Genomic DNA, 16,077 nt, shown 5'->3' on the forward strand with positions numbered 1-16,077 from the left:
CACCCCCTACGCGCTCGGGTGGGGCGGGGGCGGGAACGGGAACCGCCCGCCTTCAGAGCGGCGGAAGCGCCGTGATGTCACGTCCGCGGTTCGCTGGCTGCGTCTCATCGCTGGGCCCCGCGACAAGATGGCGGACCTGTCGTTAGACGAGCTCATACGGAAGCGCGGTGTGACGGTGAAGGGGAGGTGAGCGGCCGGGGGGCGGCGCCCCGGGCCCGGCGGCTGCAGGGGATCCATCTCTTTTCCTTTCGGGCAGTCCCGCTCTGGAGGCCGCTGGCGGTAGCCCGCCTCGGCGCGGCCCGGCCCTGCCCCGCGCTTCGTCTTCCCATTGGCTTAGGCGTCGCTCTGCAGGGCGGCGGTGGCCGTCGCTCAGGACCGGGCCGGGACCGATGCCACCCCGTCTGGGCCCGCTTAGCGGCTCGGTGGATGGGGCGGTGTGGGAGGTGCCGCACGCGTTGTGTCTGTTGGGATCAGCGCGGGGAAAGCGTCGGGTTGCAATGGCTCCGGCGAGGTTGTTGACTGCCCCTCGGCTCTCTGCGGCTTGGCCGGGATTCTCTGCCTCATTGTTTCAGAGCTTGTGTAGATGTAGGGAGCGCTACGTCTTCAGTGTGGAGAAGAGGAGGCTCGGGGGAGACCTTATTGCTCTCTATAACTACCTGAAGGGAGGTTGTTGTGAGCTGGGGGTCGGCATCTTCTCTTGCCTAATTGGTGATAGGACTAGAAGGAATGGAGAGATTTAGGCTGGACATTAGGAAATACTGCTTTTCTGAAAGAGTGGTCAGGCAGTGGAATGGGCTGCCGGGGGAGGTGTGGAGTCACCGACCCTGGAGGTGTTCAAGGAACAGTTGGATTTTGTGTTGAGGGCCATGATTTAGTACCATTGGTGATAGGTGGAGGGTTGGACTGGGTGATCTTGAAGATCTTTTCCAACCTTGGTGATTCTCTGATTCTGTATGGCTCTGCACTCTTTTGTATGACAGATGTCCTCCGTGTAGCCCAAACCATTTAGAGCAGCAATTGCAGTTCTTGCCTGCTCATGTGGTAGCTTTCCGTCCTCTTGTGGACTGTAGTTTTCTCCCCATCTGTGTTAGTTCTGATTTTGTTTTGTTTATTTAATGTTTGCTGAGGAGCAACCATTTATTTAGCAGGTCAGCGTTTACATGTCTGCAGTAGTATTTCAAAAGGCTTATGGTATAAAATGCCTCTAATCGTGTTGTAAACGAGGCCTTAGCTTTGTGCTTTCATTCATGTTATCCTCCATGTTTGGAACAGTCTTACACTGCTTAATATGCAGAACGCTGCCTTTCTTCTTTTTCACATCCTCCTTCACTTTCATTTCTCAAAGGAAATTTCTTCACTTTTTTTCTGTGAAACAGAAATACCTCAGCAGCGCTATAAGAACTTTTGTACCTTGCATTTCACTTGTTTTACATAGTTAGCTTAACTCATAAGATTTCTGAGGCAGCCAAGTTGCCTTTGGAAGGTTAGGCAAACAGAATAGACTTGTCAAATTGTATTACATGCTCTTTAGTGGTCTACATAAAATGATAACTCAAAAATCTTCAGCTGTAAAATATGCCAGCCCGTAAAATGTATGATGCAATAAGTTAAGTCAGAGCTTGTAGTGTTTGAAAGGGATGTTTGAAATTCTGTTGTATTTCAGGTGCAGTGGCACAAAATGGGTACAAATCCCAGAACAGTTTGTGCTGTTCCAGGGTGAGCAATTCTCCACAGAGAAGAATTGCTTATTAGGATAAACAAAGCGTTCAGAGAAGGTATAATCTTCAGTACAGAGTTTCCTAACTGAACACATCATTAACAGTCTAACTAATTCTGGCTTAAATGCTGGTACATGGATTTCTGGTTTTGCTTTGGCCTTTATGCTTATTAAAAAGAACCATTCATCAAGCTTTGTGCAGCACTCTAAATACTTTCAACTTTGTCGAATTAATGCTTTTTAAAATAGCAAGGGAAGTATTGCTTAGTGGTTGTTAGCTTTATGGGTATTTATTTCTTTATATTCTTCTGGAAATATTTTAATAAACAGTAATACTCCTGTCTTGTATATCTGGTGAGTTCTGGATGTGTGAGAGAGCAGCTGTAGGATTCTTAGCGAGGTAATGCTGTGGCACCTCAGGCCTGGCTTTCCAGTTTTGGATGCAGCATCTCTTTGAGTAGAGACATGGCAGTGCATGTTCAGTCTTTTCTATCTTTTCCACAGATCTCTCCACTGTTAATATGTGATGGTAAATAACGTTAAGCTTGTAGAGTTAGCTGAGTAAACACTGCAATTCAGTACCTAAAGGGAGCCTATAAACGGGAGGGGGGTCAATTCTTTGAAAGAGTAAATAACTGTGATTCTATAACAGCAGGACAAGGGGGAATGGTTTTAAGTTGAGGGAGGGAAGATTTAGGTTGGATGTCAGGGCGAAGCTCTTCACTATGTGAGTGGTGAGGTGCTGGAACAGGCTGCCCAGAGAGGCTGTGGATGCCCTGTCCCTGGAGGTGTTCAAGGCCAGATTGGATGGGGTCCTGGGCAGCCTGGTCTAGTATTAAATGGGGAGGTTGGTGGCCCTGCATGTGGCAGGGGGGTTGGAGATTCATGATCCTTGAGGTCCCTTCCAACCCTGGCCATTCTGTGATTCCATATGAAAAATTGTATCATCATTTGAATATATAGCATTAATCTTTTAGATATTAAATAAATTCTAGATAACTGATTTTAGGCTGAAGTACTGTGTGATGTGTTTCAGAAAGCAGATAAGCACCATGGCACTGTATCTTGTTTTGAATTTTTAGATAAGCTGACCTCAAGAATATTTTTCAATTCCTTGTAACTTTGTCATCTGCTTACAAGAAAGAAACTTTAAGAAAAGAAACAATCCTAAAACTTAACAAGGTATTTAAAGGAGGACCTGCCTTAATAATGAGATAATCTCCTTCCTTCGAGGAGGAGTTTGGGAAAAGTAAAGCAGACCTGTAACAGGAAGCTAGTTCCTGCTCCAGTACGTAATGGGCTGCTGCTTAGCAATACTTGTGTACAAACGTTGTTTGTCCTGTGGACTGTTGTAGTCTGTGTTCAGTTTTGTGATGAAAATGGTGTACTTAAAAAGTACAGACAACAGTTCTGTCAGTAGATGAAGGGAGAGGCAGCAATATTGAAAGTTGGTTTGCCTGGTGTGCCTTCTTGCTAGGAGAGAAGCAGTTTTGGGACTGCCTTGAACTGAGGTTGGTGCTTCTGCTTGTGCATTTTAAAAATCCGAGCCGTCTACCATCGCAGAAATCTGAGTTTGCTGCCCAGAAATCTTGAAATCAAATATAGTCCTATGTTTTCTTCATATTAAGGCGTATTGTTGTATTAGAAGAGATGTTTAGCAGAGCTGCTCACTCCTAATAATAGAAAATCTCTTTCTGTTCCTCCTCGTCTTCATAGGGTTCCCCAAAGTACTTAAGTTGTTGATGAACTTTATTTAAATCTGGTGTGTGTTTAGCTTGTCTATAGTCAGGCTCTTAAGTTTGTAAACGTGAGCTTAAGGATTTTGGAAAACAGTTCCTCAGCTATTTACATGCGGAGCAAAATCTGGCATGAAACAGCTTAGGAGCCGCACTGCTGTGTTTGGGGCATCAGACCTGGTTGGAGCTGTGTGCAGTAATAATGAGCTTCTGTTAGCAGTAGCACAAATACTTCTGTGGATACTGTAGCACGTCTTACAATGTCTGAAACCTTTTTTTGTTTGTTCGTTTTCAGGCTTAACACAAGGCCAGTATTTGGAGGTATTAGATCTCGCATTGGGATCCAGCAAAATATTTTAAGTAGATCATCACCAGCTGTCAACTTCCAGCGGACATTTGATGCTCGGCAGAAGATCGGCCTCACTGATGCCCGACACAAACTGGGAGTTAAAGATGCTCGTGAAAAACTGATTCAAAGGGACGCTCGGTTCAAAATAAAAGGGAAGGTGCAGGATGCTCGAGAGATGCTGAATTCCCGTAAGCAGCAAAGTGTTGCTGCTGAAAAGGTGACCAAAGTGGTGGATGCCAGAGAGAAGATCAGCTTGAAAAGGAACACTCCAGCTGCTATCAGCCCAACTATGGGGACAGTAAATCCAGCTGTGAAAATCACCAAGACTATCCAAGTAGGTCATGCAAGCCGCCTTTGAGCTCCTCAGTCATTCTACAGCAGTCCACTGAAAATAATAACACTTGTGTGAGCACGTTCCCTTGTTCACAACAGAAGTGATAGTGATACGGGTCAACCCAGTTTGTAGAGCAGGGTTCAGAATCTTTCTGGTGTCCTTGTGGCTGCTTAGGGTTTTTTGAAGAATCCAAGCTTTCAGTTGAATTTTTTGGCCCAATGAAATGGAAAGGAATGCTCTTTTCAGCACTAAAGTAGTTATTTTAGACTGTTATTTCTGTCCCCCCATGTAAAATCCGAAGAACTTTGCATCTTTTTGTCACAGTACTGTTTTGTGAGAGTCCGATGTGGTAGATTGCCCTGTCTAGACAGCTAATTCATCTTAGTGGTGAGACTTTAGAATATACAGCCGTGCTTGTATCTTGAAGCAGCTTGAAAATTGTGTGTGCCTTTTCACGGTTTCTGTTTCTACTCACCCACTTAGCAGGAAAATTCTGGCTTCCAGGGAATTCCTTGGATGTGTGATGCAGTCCTGCTGAGGTTTGGGTTTTATTCCAGCTGCAGTATAACCATTTGGTCACTGTGAGCTGCTGGTTTCCTTTGACTGATTTGAAAGTTCTGTGCTGTATGCACAGTAACTTGATTCTTACTTGATTTCTCAGGCTAGCATCTGTTAAGCCGTGTGTGTTACATACAGGGAGCAGAGGCAGAAGAGAAGTTTCCAGAATGTCAGGGTTGCTGCAGGAGGAGTGGCTGTGTTCCTCACCTCTTCAAGCATGTTGCAAGGATGAATCTCTAGTTCCTAGTTCACCTCTTCTTTTCCCTCCTCCGGAAGATGAGCAGTGTGCTTGCACATACCAGAACATCTCTGTCCTCATCAGTTTGAAAGCCCAGATGAGTTTTTTTCTGCTCTGCAGAAAACTACCCCTTGCCTCTTCAGATTTTACTGCTAAGGTGGGAACAAAAGGCTGGCCAAAGGAGGAGAGAGAACACTGTGGCAGTAGGAAGGGCTAATCACGGACCAATAGAGCAGTCTGCTCAATAGCCTCAAATTAGCAGGGTAATTAATACGTGTACTGTCCAGATCACTTCCAGTGGGAGTTGAACGCTGTTAGAAAGTATCTAGGTGTTCAAAAGGTTTCTGGAGACTTGCTTCTGCAGCAACTTGTTCTGGCCTGACTGAGCTGCTGCTTTTTTTTAATTATTTTTTGTTTAAATCACGTGGTTTGATCTGCATATTGTTATAAAAATGCTGTAGAATGATGTGATGATTGAGGCTATTGACAAAACCATGCACATAAGCAGTTATCTTAGGATTTTTTTTAAAGATTTATATTGAAATTCCAGATTGCCAGTGGGCTTCTTATGTTCCCAAACGTGGGAGCAGAATCAAACTGAAGTGTCTTGATCCAAGATGCAATCTGAAATTTTCACTGGTTGTACAAAGCATTTTTGTAGGACTTTATGCTCTGTAATTGGTAACTTCCAACGTTTTCAAAAACACAGAGGGTATTTTTGAGGTAACTGCAGGTTGTTTTCGGTTGCTGATGAGCGCAGCTGTGTTTCCTGACTACTTCTGTTGCACTTTCCCTGTGTTCACAGGGCAGCAGAGGAGACAGCCAAAGGGTCAGGTACACGATCTCATGCATCATTTTATTCTAGTACAGCTTATTCCAGCTCTAGTGTGAAGTGGCAGTATGTGCTTCTCCTCTGAAATGGATCTGAACAACCAAGTCATGTTGCATCCCAACTTGCTGAACTTAATGGAAATAGATATCTTTTCATTTATGTAGCATGGTAGAGATGTTGCTTGTTGATTTTACCCTCCTCCTGGTTTTGTATTTACGGCAATAAAAATTGATCAGTGCTGTCGCAGCTGGTAATAAATCCTCTTCTGATTTAACTTAGACTAAAATGCAAGTAAATTGAAAGGAAAGTTATCTGCGTGGCTGTGGATTTTTATTTCTTCAAGTGCAGGCATCTTGTATTTAACATTACAGCAGGCATTTTGCAGTATTACGTAACAGCTAAAACATGTTTGAAGAATGAGAAGGTAAATCTCATTTATGTGATGTCAGGTTATCAGTTACAGCTTCAGTCCCCTGAAATGAGGATTTGGTGGACTGCAGTGTTTGACGCTTTGGTTCTTTCTCTCCGATTGTAGCAGAAAGCTGCTGTTGTTCCTGGACACCCTCATCCAGCAGGAATGAGGATCAATGTGGTGAACAACCATACACATAAACAGGTGTGTGCTCTCTCTGTGTTTTTAACCTTTTATTTTTGGGGGTAGAGGTGAATAGAGAAAGCAGGAAGGTATCCATAAACATTGGCAGGTAAGGTAGGAAAGAAAAGAGAGTTTGGATGTTCTCTGACAGCTTGACGGTTATAGGCTGAAAACCTGATGGTGATCTTAACTGTTTTTTTATGAGCTCTCTGTGCTGCTATATCAAGCAGATTTTGTGTGAGGAAAACTCTAGAATTTGTGCTGTTTCTCCTGAGATCAGTTTTGAAGGACTTTGCCACGGCCCCCAAGCATTCAGCTGCCTTCCCCACCTTGGGTTCTTTCACAGGGATTATATTTATGTTGCATACTTGGTGTATGTGCATTCATAAACTGTGATATACTGACAAGCTGACACTGACACTATCGTGTCATTGCTTATTTTTTCCTCAATTGTGGTGACTTTATCTGTTTATCGCTGCGTTGACCTGCTGCCATGACTGTTCCCAGATGCTGTCACTTACTGCCTTTACGATTTGGACCTCGTTACAGTAAATCTTGAGCGTATTTCACTTTGTCTCTAATTCAAGTATATTGTCCAGATGGCTAGCATTTTTCCTAGTTTTCTGCAGAACTCTCCTATGTTATATCATTTTTGTTTGTTCGTTTTTCTTCATAGCACTTCTGTGGTTGTAACTACTTTTCTGTTTGTAAACCAGAATCTTCCAACCATGAAATCAACTTATTTTTCAAGTTATCGTTGCTAATCCATCCATTTGTTCTTCACTGTTCTGCTGAATTAGTGAAAAACTTTTAAGCTGTAACTTTCAGTGTTCTGTGCAGTGCCAGGTATGTCTAGACTTTTTTCTTAGATTTTCTTAGCAACATTATTGTTCAGAGCATACCAAAAAATATTTATGTAGGTGTTAGACTCAGTATTTTAAGCAGAGCTGTGGGCATTAAGTAGAAGTGGGAAGTAAATTACTCATTCAGTAAGCCTCATACTACAGTGTTTCTAGTGCCAGACAGGCGTGTGCTGTGCTGAGGAGAGCACACTGTTCAAAAGGAATGTTTAGTTCAGGCAGATTCAGCAAGCACCTGCTTAAACAAAATTAAAGAAATCATACTTATAAGCTTCAACTCTAGAGCTAGCAAGGAGTTAAAATGTAAGATGTTAAGGCTTTATTCTAGCAGTGTGGTTTCACGAGTGCTGAAGAGGTCTAGGGATTAGAGAACTCTCTATGTGGCTTCAATACACCTGGGGAAACAGCATTTCTAGGAAGGAAGTTTGATAGTACTTGAACTTACCTCATGGAATGGACTTGTATGCCTCTGGCTCTGTCCTGTAATTCTGAGGACAGAAGTGAAGTCCAAAGAGCTTGTGGATTTCTGAGCATGTAAACATTGTTTGCAATCCTAAATGTGATTACAAGTTGGGTGTTGATAGAGAGCAGCCCAGTGGAGAAGGTCTTGGGGTACTGATGAACGAGAAGCTCCAAATTGGCCACCAGTGTGTGCTTGTAGCCCAGACAGCAAACTGTATCTTAGGCTGCATTAAAGGAAATGTGAGCAGCAGGTCAAGGGAGGTGACTGACCTACTCTACTCCATTCATGTGATATCCCACCTGGAGCACTGCGTTCAGCTGTGAGACCTACTGTGTGAGAAAGACATGGGCCTGTTGGACCTGGTCTAGAGGGGTCATAAGGATGGTCAGAGGACTGGAGCACCTCTCCTACAATGGCAGGCTGGGAAAGTTGAGGTGGTTCTGCCTGGGAACAGAAGGCTCTAGGGAGACCTTGTTACAGCCTTTCAGAATTTAAGGGTGTCCTATAGGAAAAATGGGGAGGGACTCTTTTGGGGAGTTTAGTGTTAGGACAAGGTGTAACAGTTCTAAGGTAAATACAGGATGGATACAAGGAAGCAATTCTGTGTGGTGGGAGCATGATGAGAGTGGTGGCACTGCAACAAGCTGCCCAGAGAATTTGTTGGTGCCTCATCCTTGGATGTGTGCAAGGCCAAGTTGGGTGGGGTTTTGATCAACCTGACATAGTGGGAGGTGTTCTCACCCATGGCAGGGTTGAAACTAACTAGGTGGTCTTTAAGATCCTTTCTAACCGAAAACCATTCTGCGTTCGTTTCCTCATGTTACCACATGTCTTTTGAAAGTGATGAAGGCAGGAGAGAATTGCTTATTTGGGAAATGATGTCTAAATTAAATCTGCCTGTTTGTGAACTGTTACCTTGCTTCTTTTCAGGGTCTGTATGACATGGAAGATGATGATGAAAGTGTCTCCGCCCTTCCTAGCAAACAGATGAAGATCACCACCACAAACAGTTTCCTTCACAATGTGGTAAGGGATGATCTGAACAGTCCCCACCACACCGTACTCATATTGAGTGGATGCATAGGCTGCAGTTTTACAGGGTTTATGCTCTTTTGAAGTATGTCAACAGTGCTTTACTCTGAGATGTTTATTCCTCACCCCGCCCTTCTCTTTGTGCCAGTGCTTCCAGTGCTATTTTGGGAACAGGTTCCCTTTTAGGCTAACTGATTTTGTAGGCCTTTTGCAGCCAGAATGTGTGCTCTCTCCCTTTCTGGTAGGCACCTGCATGTTAACTTTTGATTTTCTTGTTGGGGAAGTGCAAGGGCGGCTTTCTACTGCTTTTATAGACTGGTTATCAGAGCAGGAAGTCACTTGCTATGCAAAATCAGAGTTGTCAGCTTGATGTTTCTGAAGAGTTACTGCTGTTTGTACTAGGGTAGCTCAATTTTTTGTGTGTGTAAATGAATTGTTAAATACTTGAGAATCATTGGACACATTTGAAAAAAAGTTTTTCCAAATTTGAACTGCACTGGTAATGTTCATTTAAGGAGGATGTGAGATTTAAGCATGGTGTTCTTTTGCAAGGGAAGTGCTCTTTTGAAGTAAACATGCTAAAAAAACCTCTCAGCTTTGAGACAACAATCGACTGAAGTCTTCAACACTGTGCAGTAGTTTTGAAACTGTGGAAGACATGTTGTTTTCAATGCTATCCTGTTGTTGGCGCTAGAAAAAGAGGGCCTACTTTTGCAGCCTACAGCTCTCATGGTTATTTTGTTCTCTTCTCCCATAGGCTGGGCTGAGTGGCAATAAGTTCTCTCTGTCCAAGACTGTTCCCCTGACTAAAGTGGTCCAGAATGATACGTACACAGCTCCTCCTGCACCTCCTTCCCCAATGAGGACAAAGGCCTTGACAAACATGTCCCGAACTTTGGTGACAAAGGAGGAGCCTCCAAAAGAGCCAGCACCTGTTGAGGTGAGCTCAGGGAAGTGGGATGTGCTTGTTAACATAAGTCTCTGAAACCTCTGAAGTTTGCTGTTTGTTGGTTTTTTGAGTAGTTTGCTTCTGCCAGGCTCCCACTTCTACCTGTGGGGCTACAACCTGTCCACCAAGAATTTAAAGCTTGTCTGAACATCATCCTCTCTGGTGCTTGAGAGACTGGGAATTCTCAGTGTGTCATACTTCATTCTAGCATAGGAGCACATGGCATGAGAGGAAACAGGGAAGATGCTACAGGAAGATGGCAGTTGTTATTTGGACAGCCTTTGGTGAATTCCACGTCCCTAGGAATTTTGCTGTAACACTATTGGTAATATAGTAACATAGTCTTCTACCTTCTGCTGTTAGCAAAGAGAAGAACAAGATTCTTCCAGACGTAGCTTCTTGCTTTCTCTGCAAGAACCTCTCAGGTACTTTGTAGACAGCCTGCCTGGAATTGCTTTGCCACACTTCCTGGTGCCAGGTACCGGTGTTTTCAGACAGGTTAGGTTCAACAAGCTCTCTGGAGGCTGGAGCCATACGTGAGGTTTGCTGGCTGGTTCAGAGTGTAGCTTAGATATGTTCTTAAAATGAAGGGGAGTCTGGCATAACTTGTGTCTATAGGTAGATTAACTTAGTGTTACTCTTGGAAATGGGATAGAAAAGTTACTTCAGAAACAAGTTAGCATGAAAAAGTAGCATTCTTTCATTCTAGGTGGTCTGGGCTTTTCCAAGCATCAATATTTCCCATTACTAGCTATAGTTTTCTCCTTTATGTATGTATGCCAACTTTCATAGGTATCCTTGTAGTGATTTTTATCTGCTGTGATGTCTGATTGCTGCATTTCTGACTTGTGTTTATTGTGTTGGCAGCTGGCCTTCAGTCCTTTGGAAGGCACAAAGATGACTGTAAACAATCTGCATCCTCGAGTCACTGAGGAAGACATTGTTGTGAGTATTGCTTACTGCGTTAAATCCCTTTATGGTGAATGCAGTGAGGAAAGATATGGTATGATTTTGCTTTACTTGTACAATCTGAGAGTTTCCTGTTCTGGGAGTGGGGTAGGCTGGGTTTGCCACTTAAAAAAAAATCTGGACTCAAGAAGGTGGTAGAAAAGGCCATTTCTAGGGTGTACTGAAGTACCTGATATCACCTAAACTTCATGCCAAGTGATTTTTAGTGTTTTCCTTGAACTTATACACAGGTGCAAATTACCTGGGTGCTTCTGTTCTCAGCAGACAAAGAACAAAAATGGTGTTCATGTGCCCGAGTACAGAGCCTTAAACACTTTTGCTCGTGTTGGTGCCATTATAGAGGTTTGTCCAGCCTGTATTACTTACTAATGCTCAGTGCTTAGCCATAGCAACCACATGAAGACAAGTTGCAGTGGTCAGATTCTGCCATGTGTTTACTGAGGAGGAGTGGGAATGTAGTTGGGAAACTGAGCCTTTCTCACCCATTGTTCCAGTGTACTTCTTTTGTGACCACAGTCACGACTAACGCTCTGCCCTCAGGAGTTGTTCTGTGTGTGCGGTGCTCTGAAGCGAGCCCGGCTGGTGCACCCAGGAGTGGCTGAGGTAGTCTTTGTGAAGAAAGAAGATGCAATCACAGCATATAAGAAATACAACAACAGATGCTTAGATGGTAAGTTTGAGCAGGGTTACATTGAAGGTGGATAAATCAACAAAAAAACGTTTTCTACTTCAGGAGAGAGTTTAAAAAGCATTTCAGTGCTCCTGTGCTGCCAAGAGAGGAAATGCAGGGAAATTGATTCAATAGCTGGACAACGTAATGCATGTTGGATATGTGCATAATTCATTTATGTAACGTTTAGAGAAAATCTTTTCCCAAAAAGAGAATGCTCAGAGATAGAGGCAGACTTCCAGTGATTCCATTGTTTTGACCTCCAGATCAAATTTCTGTTATTTCTAACCCAGTGCCAAGAGCTAGATTTCTTTAGGAATTAATGCTTAGAGGGTAGCTGCTTGCAGAGTACAAGCAAAACTAGTATCTGCAAAAGTCTCGAGCTGTAGTCAGGGACATTTTGAATGAGGCTTATAAAACAATTGCTGTCAGCTTCTCTGTAAACCTTGAACAATGCACTTCTTAGTCTGGATGTATCTGCATTTTGTTATAGACTGAAATTAGCTGTTAATTTCTAGCTGGAAATGGGTGCTGCTGCTTTCTCCGGATGAGTGGCAAGTTATGAATATCAAATGAAAAACAGACAGCTGAAAATGGTAGATTACTGTGCATCTATAAGGGCTTTTCACCAATACGTATTTTGTTAATTGGCGCAATTCTTCATACGGCACTGAGTGTTTCAGTGGCTCTTTTGCCACTGTGATTTTGTAAGAAAAGACATCAGCTATTCCTTCTTGTGCTTCCCTCCATGTGTGGAATCTGTTGCTTGCACTACTGCCTGTTGTATCTGGTGTTTTCCAAAACTGGGATGTTAAGATGAGGACTCTGTTTTTGTCTAGGTCAGCCAATGAAATGTAACCTTCACATGAATGGAAATGTCATCACCTCAGACCAGCCTATATTGCTGTAAGTGTCCTTTGGATACGGGAAAGAACCAAATGTATTTGCAGGTTCTGTTTGAGGAGAATCTGAGGGGGTGGTAGAAAAACTGTCGGCAAACTGTCCTCGGAATATTGTCTTAAACTGTGGCTCTTGGTTGAGTTGAGTGCAATATTGTTTCACTACATAATGTTCTCAGCACTGGGGTTCAAAATGAGTGTGAGATCAGGAAGTTCTTGTGTCCGAAAGTATGTTTAAAACATCAATGTCTTATAATGTGAGAACAGCAAACACAGGCGTTGTGTTAAATTCTATTTTATAATGAGAGGTTAAATGCTGTCTGTATGTTTGTTTAATCCTCCAGCCGATTGAGCGATACCCCTTCTGTGAAAAAGGAAGGGGAACCCCGCCGGACAAGTGCAAGTGCTGCATCAAATCCCCCAGCTGAGGTGGACCCTGATACCATCTTGAAGGCACTCTTCAAATCCTCAGGGGTCTCTGCATCTGTGCAGCCCACAGAATTCAAAATCAAACTCTGAGAAGGGGCAGTGAGCAGTGGACTGGAAAACTCGTTTAAGTTGGGGAATGAGAAAACTGCAGGAGTGCAGATTTTTGCATTTGTCTGCCTTGAAGATCTTTTTGTTTTCTATGATTGCTACCTTACTGTACAGTAGTGTTTCCTTTTGTGTGTGTACTTTCTGTTTTCATAGTTGGAGTTTTCTTCCACAATTTTTTTTCCAAGAGAATAACCTCCCCCTTCTGCCAGTAATAATATTACTAAGCATATACCATGTAACTCCCTCCTTTACTCCAAAGCCCCTAGTGGCCATTAAAAGTGCACATAGACTTTGAAGGAAGAGTTGGCAATCTCTTCTCTTCTGACCTACCTTTAACTAAAAGATGCATTCTCTTGATTTTCATCATGCAAGAACAGTGCATAGTCTGCACCAAGTACCAAATCAGGTGTGGTTGCATATAGGAATTGTGCCATCTTGCATCTTGGACTTAAATGCATTTAATTGCGTACGGTTTAATTCTGACTGCTGAATATTTTTCTGCTCGGCAGCTGTGATGTAGAGAAAATACATGAAAAACTGAGTTTCCCACTGCGTATAGCAGCCCGTGGAAGCTTTGGGCAGAATGGACATAAGCACAAGTGCAGCACCCATTTTGCACTGTTGTGCTATGGGAGGGATCCTTCAACTCTGGTAATACTGAAGGTGGGGGGAAAAAAGGCTCTGACATTTGTATAATCAATTTATTAGCCCTTCAGGGTGAGTGGAGTTGCTGTCTCCTTTCTGGTCTGAAAAACAACCAGGATTGTGTTTGGAGCTAGAGGACATCCTGGTGATTGTTCCCAGTATATTGCATTGCATCTTCCTGCTAATGCGGGGATGGTTTTTTTTTTCTTACCTTCTGACTTAACCAGTCTCCTTTTATGAAAAGGAAGGAGCTGGGGCCTTTTTCCAGTACTAGCATGTAAGCGGTCTTCACTTGCTTAAGAAAAATCACCTTTTTGAGAGATATATATTTGGGCAATGTTTGGCTGCTGTGCAGGCATGCAGCTTGCTTAGGTGGGTTTGGAGGATGAGTGCTGTGCTTCCTTGCTGCAAGGAGAGATTTTGGAGAGCAGGTAGTGCTCTGTAAGAGGAGACACTGGAGAGGAGTGCTACGCATGTGCTGTGTGAGCAGCAAGGACACAACTTTGGCCCATGAACATCCGTGATGCGCTACAGGCCACTAGGTGGCACTTCAGTACTTTGTCAGTACAGCGTTTTTGTCATGGATGTTTGAAGCCCCCGTAGCTCCATTTGTATTAGTTCAAATTATATTATAAGAGAGGAAAATATGCCACTGCTACAGTCTGGTTGGGATTTGAATTTGAGTCTTGGAGCTAGAAGACAGACCTAACCCACTCTTTTCAGGTCTGCTGAACTTCAGTGAACTTTCTGTAATCGTAGGTCCAGATCCCAATTCTTGGTCAACTCTGTGTTTCTTTTGCCTTCTTATTCTCTAGTAACTCTTTGCTCTATCTCGCTGGTACAAACCATTCCTTATCTCACACTGTCCCTCTTAGCCATGAAAATAACTGGGGACTTGACAGGACTTGTTTTTTCAGATTATTCTGTTTGGTTTGGAAATCTAGTAAAACACTAGTATTGGTGGGGTGCTTCATGTGACCAGCAGATGTTTGTAAGGGAGGGGTCTTAAGACAGGTGTTGTTCCTTTCCTTAGATCACCCACCAAACAATTGTGTTTTAATAAAAATTGGGGGGAGGGGGGAGAAATGTTAGGGCTGGAGAAGATTATGTATTATCTGTTTCTGAATAAACATTTGTTATACAGAGATTGGATTCTAAGCCTTTTTAGATGATGTAAAGCAACTGAAAATCAGTAGGTAAGAGTTCAATATTGAATCGAGCATGCTTTTTAAAAAATTTCAAATCTCTGATCTTGCTCCTGGTTCAGTAATACCATAGGCAGCTGGTAGTGTGAAGGAAGGGCAAGAGTATATGAATAAGAAAGTTGACATTTACTGATTTTGGTGATCTGGATTAGCTGATTGTTGTTGATAGGTACGATTTGTCCCCCCCACTTAGTTCTAATTTCTTTGTCACATGAAAGGAATGTCAATTTGTTATTGACAGACTAGTGATTTTCAGAAAGCAATTTAAAAAAATATTGCAGCTCTGAAGTCAGAGTACCCATTCCAGATAAGGTAGGGTGCTTTCATTATCAGCCAGATAATAAAAAATGAAGGCTGTGAAAATGTGAAGACTTCCACTGTAAGTGCATATCTTGTCTCTTCTGAAAGAATTGAGAGACTGAAACGTATTTTTCATTAATTAACATATGTCCATTACAAAAGCCAAATAGCAAGAAACTGCACTTCATAACTCACTGTTCAGTCATGCATTATTTGAGTTACCCGTGATAAATTATGATGATATTAACATACTTCCTTGGAAGATCTTGTGCTCTGATCTGTGCAGTAAATATTTTCTTTTAATTCTTCAAGTCAAAGATTGTCTAAACACCTCTCTATGGTTTATCCTATAGCAGGGTTCTGGTGTGTGTTGCTCTCCTGTTCCTACAGTCAGTTAACTCTAAAGTCACCCAAGCCTTTTAGCTCTTCATAGAGTGGCTTGATTTGGAAGGAACTGAAAGAGTAACCTGCAGTTAGTTCTAGGGTTGTTCAAACAGTTCGCCTTGCAGCTGTCAAATTTCTTCTTGCTGTCCTGGAATTATCATGCTATTCTTGTTCACATTCTGCTGAGCTCACCTACCACTTCTGACCTAACATCTGTGCATATTTGCCCTGATACAGCATGGTTTTATATGTATAATATACACATACATATATAAATAATTTATTTTTATTATTTCTAGGCTGCTAAGAGATTGTAAGCTTGTGTGTGAAATACTGACTGCTTGTACCAACACAATGCTAACAGGACAGGTAGGTGGTAGGTAATTTGTGATAGTGTTTCTCTATTTTCCTTTGCTTTTCAAGTATCTTCTAAAGCGACTGACAAGTTTGCCTGGTGTAGCTCTTGCATTTACCATTTCCTCTGGTAACATTCATTAGCTTGGATATCTGTTCAAGTCAGCTGTCCGTATTATTTCTTACTTTCACTAGCCTTTCACCTCATACGTCTTGATTCAAGATCTTTTGGAGCGTGCTCTCTTCCATTCCCATCATAAATACAGCTTCTTCTGTAAAGGTTGTCTTTTATGTTTCCCAATTGACAAGAGTCTTTAAGAATAGTTGTTCTTACTGTTCTCTTTTAGTGAGAGAATTTTATGTCTTTTTAGTATTTCTTCTTTTATTTGCCTTGCTAGGATTAAGCAAATTTGGCTGCTTTATACTGCTTTTGAGGTCTTCATTTCAGAAC

General features: G+C 42.6%; 1 protein-coding gene across 2 annotated transcripts; it reads left to right on the plus strand.

Annotated features, from left to right (window-relative positions):
• Nucleotides 1-61: 61 nt before the first annotated feature.
• POLDIP3 (DNA polymerase delta interacting protein 3) lies at nt 62-14,535 on the plus strand. 2 transcript variants are annotated; one of them, XM_042889370.1, is made up of 9 exons: nt 62-186; nt 3,749-4,136; nt 6,300-6,380; nt 8,613-8,708; nt 9,472-9,654; nt 10,531-10,608; nt 11,173-11,302; nt 12,142-12,208; nt 12,546-14,535. In XM_042889370.1, the coding sequence occupies exons 1-9, from the start codon at nt 128-130 to the stop codon at nt 12,718-12,720; spliced, it is 1,257 nt and encodes a 418-aa protein (XP_042745304.1). In that variant the 5' UTR covers nt 62-127; the 3' UTR covers nt 12,721-14,535. The 2 variants fall into 2 exon arrangements, with proteins under 2 accessions (XP_042745304.1, XP_042745305.1); XM_042889371.1 differs by having other exon boundaries at nt 6,303-6,380.
• Nucleotides 14,536-16,077: the final 1,542 nt, after the last annotated feature.

This window comes from Lagopus leucura, unplaced genomic scaffold, assembly GCF_019238085.1.
Source record: "Lagopus leucura isolate 7727_CA_CO unplaced genomic scaffold, USGS_WTPT01 Super-Scaffold_100159, whole genome shotgun sequence".
Taxonomy (NCBI): Eukaryota; Metazoa; Chordata; class Aves; order Galliformes; family Phasianidae; genus Lagopus; species Lagopus leucura.

Bases quoted from the DNA above. Each gene is read 5' to 3' on its own strand.
- POLDIP3 (XM_042889370.1), top strand. From the start codon at position 128: ATGGCGGACCTGTCGTTAGACGAGCTCATACGGAAGCGCGGTGTGACG. The intron at 6,381-8,612 runs GTGTGTGCTCTC...GCTTCTTTTCAG, and splicing joins ACAACCATACACATAAACAG to GGTCTGTATGACATGGAAGA. The intron at 12,209-12,545 runs GTAAGTGTCCTT...TTAATCCTCCAG, and splicing joins TCAGACCAGCCTATATTGCT to CCGATTGAGCGATACCCCTT.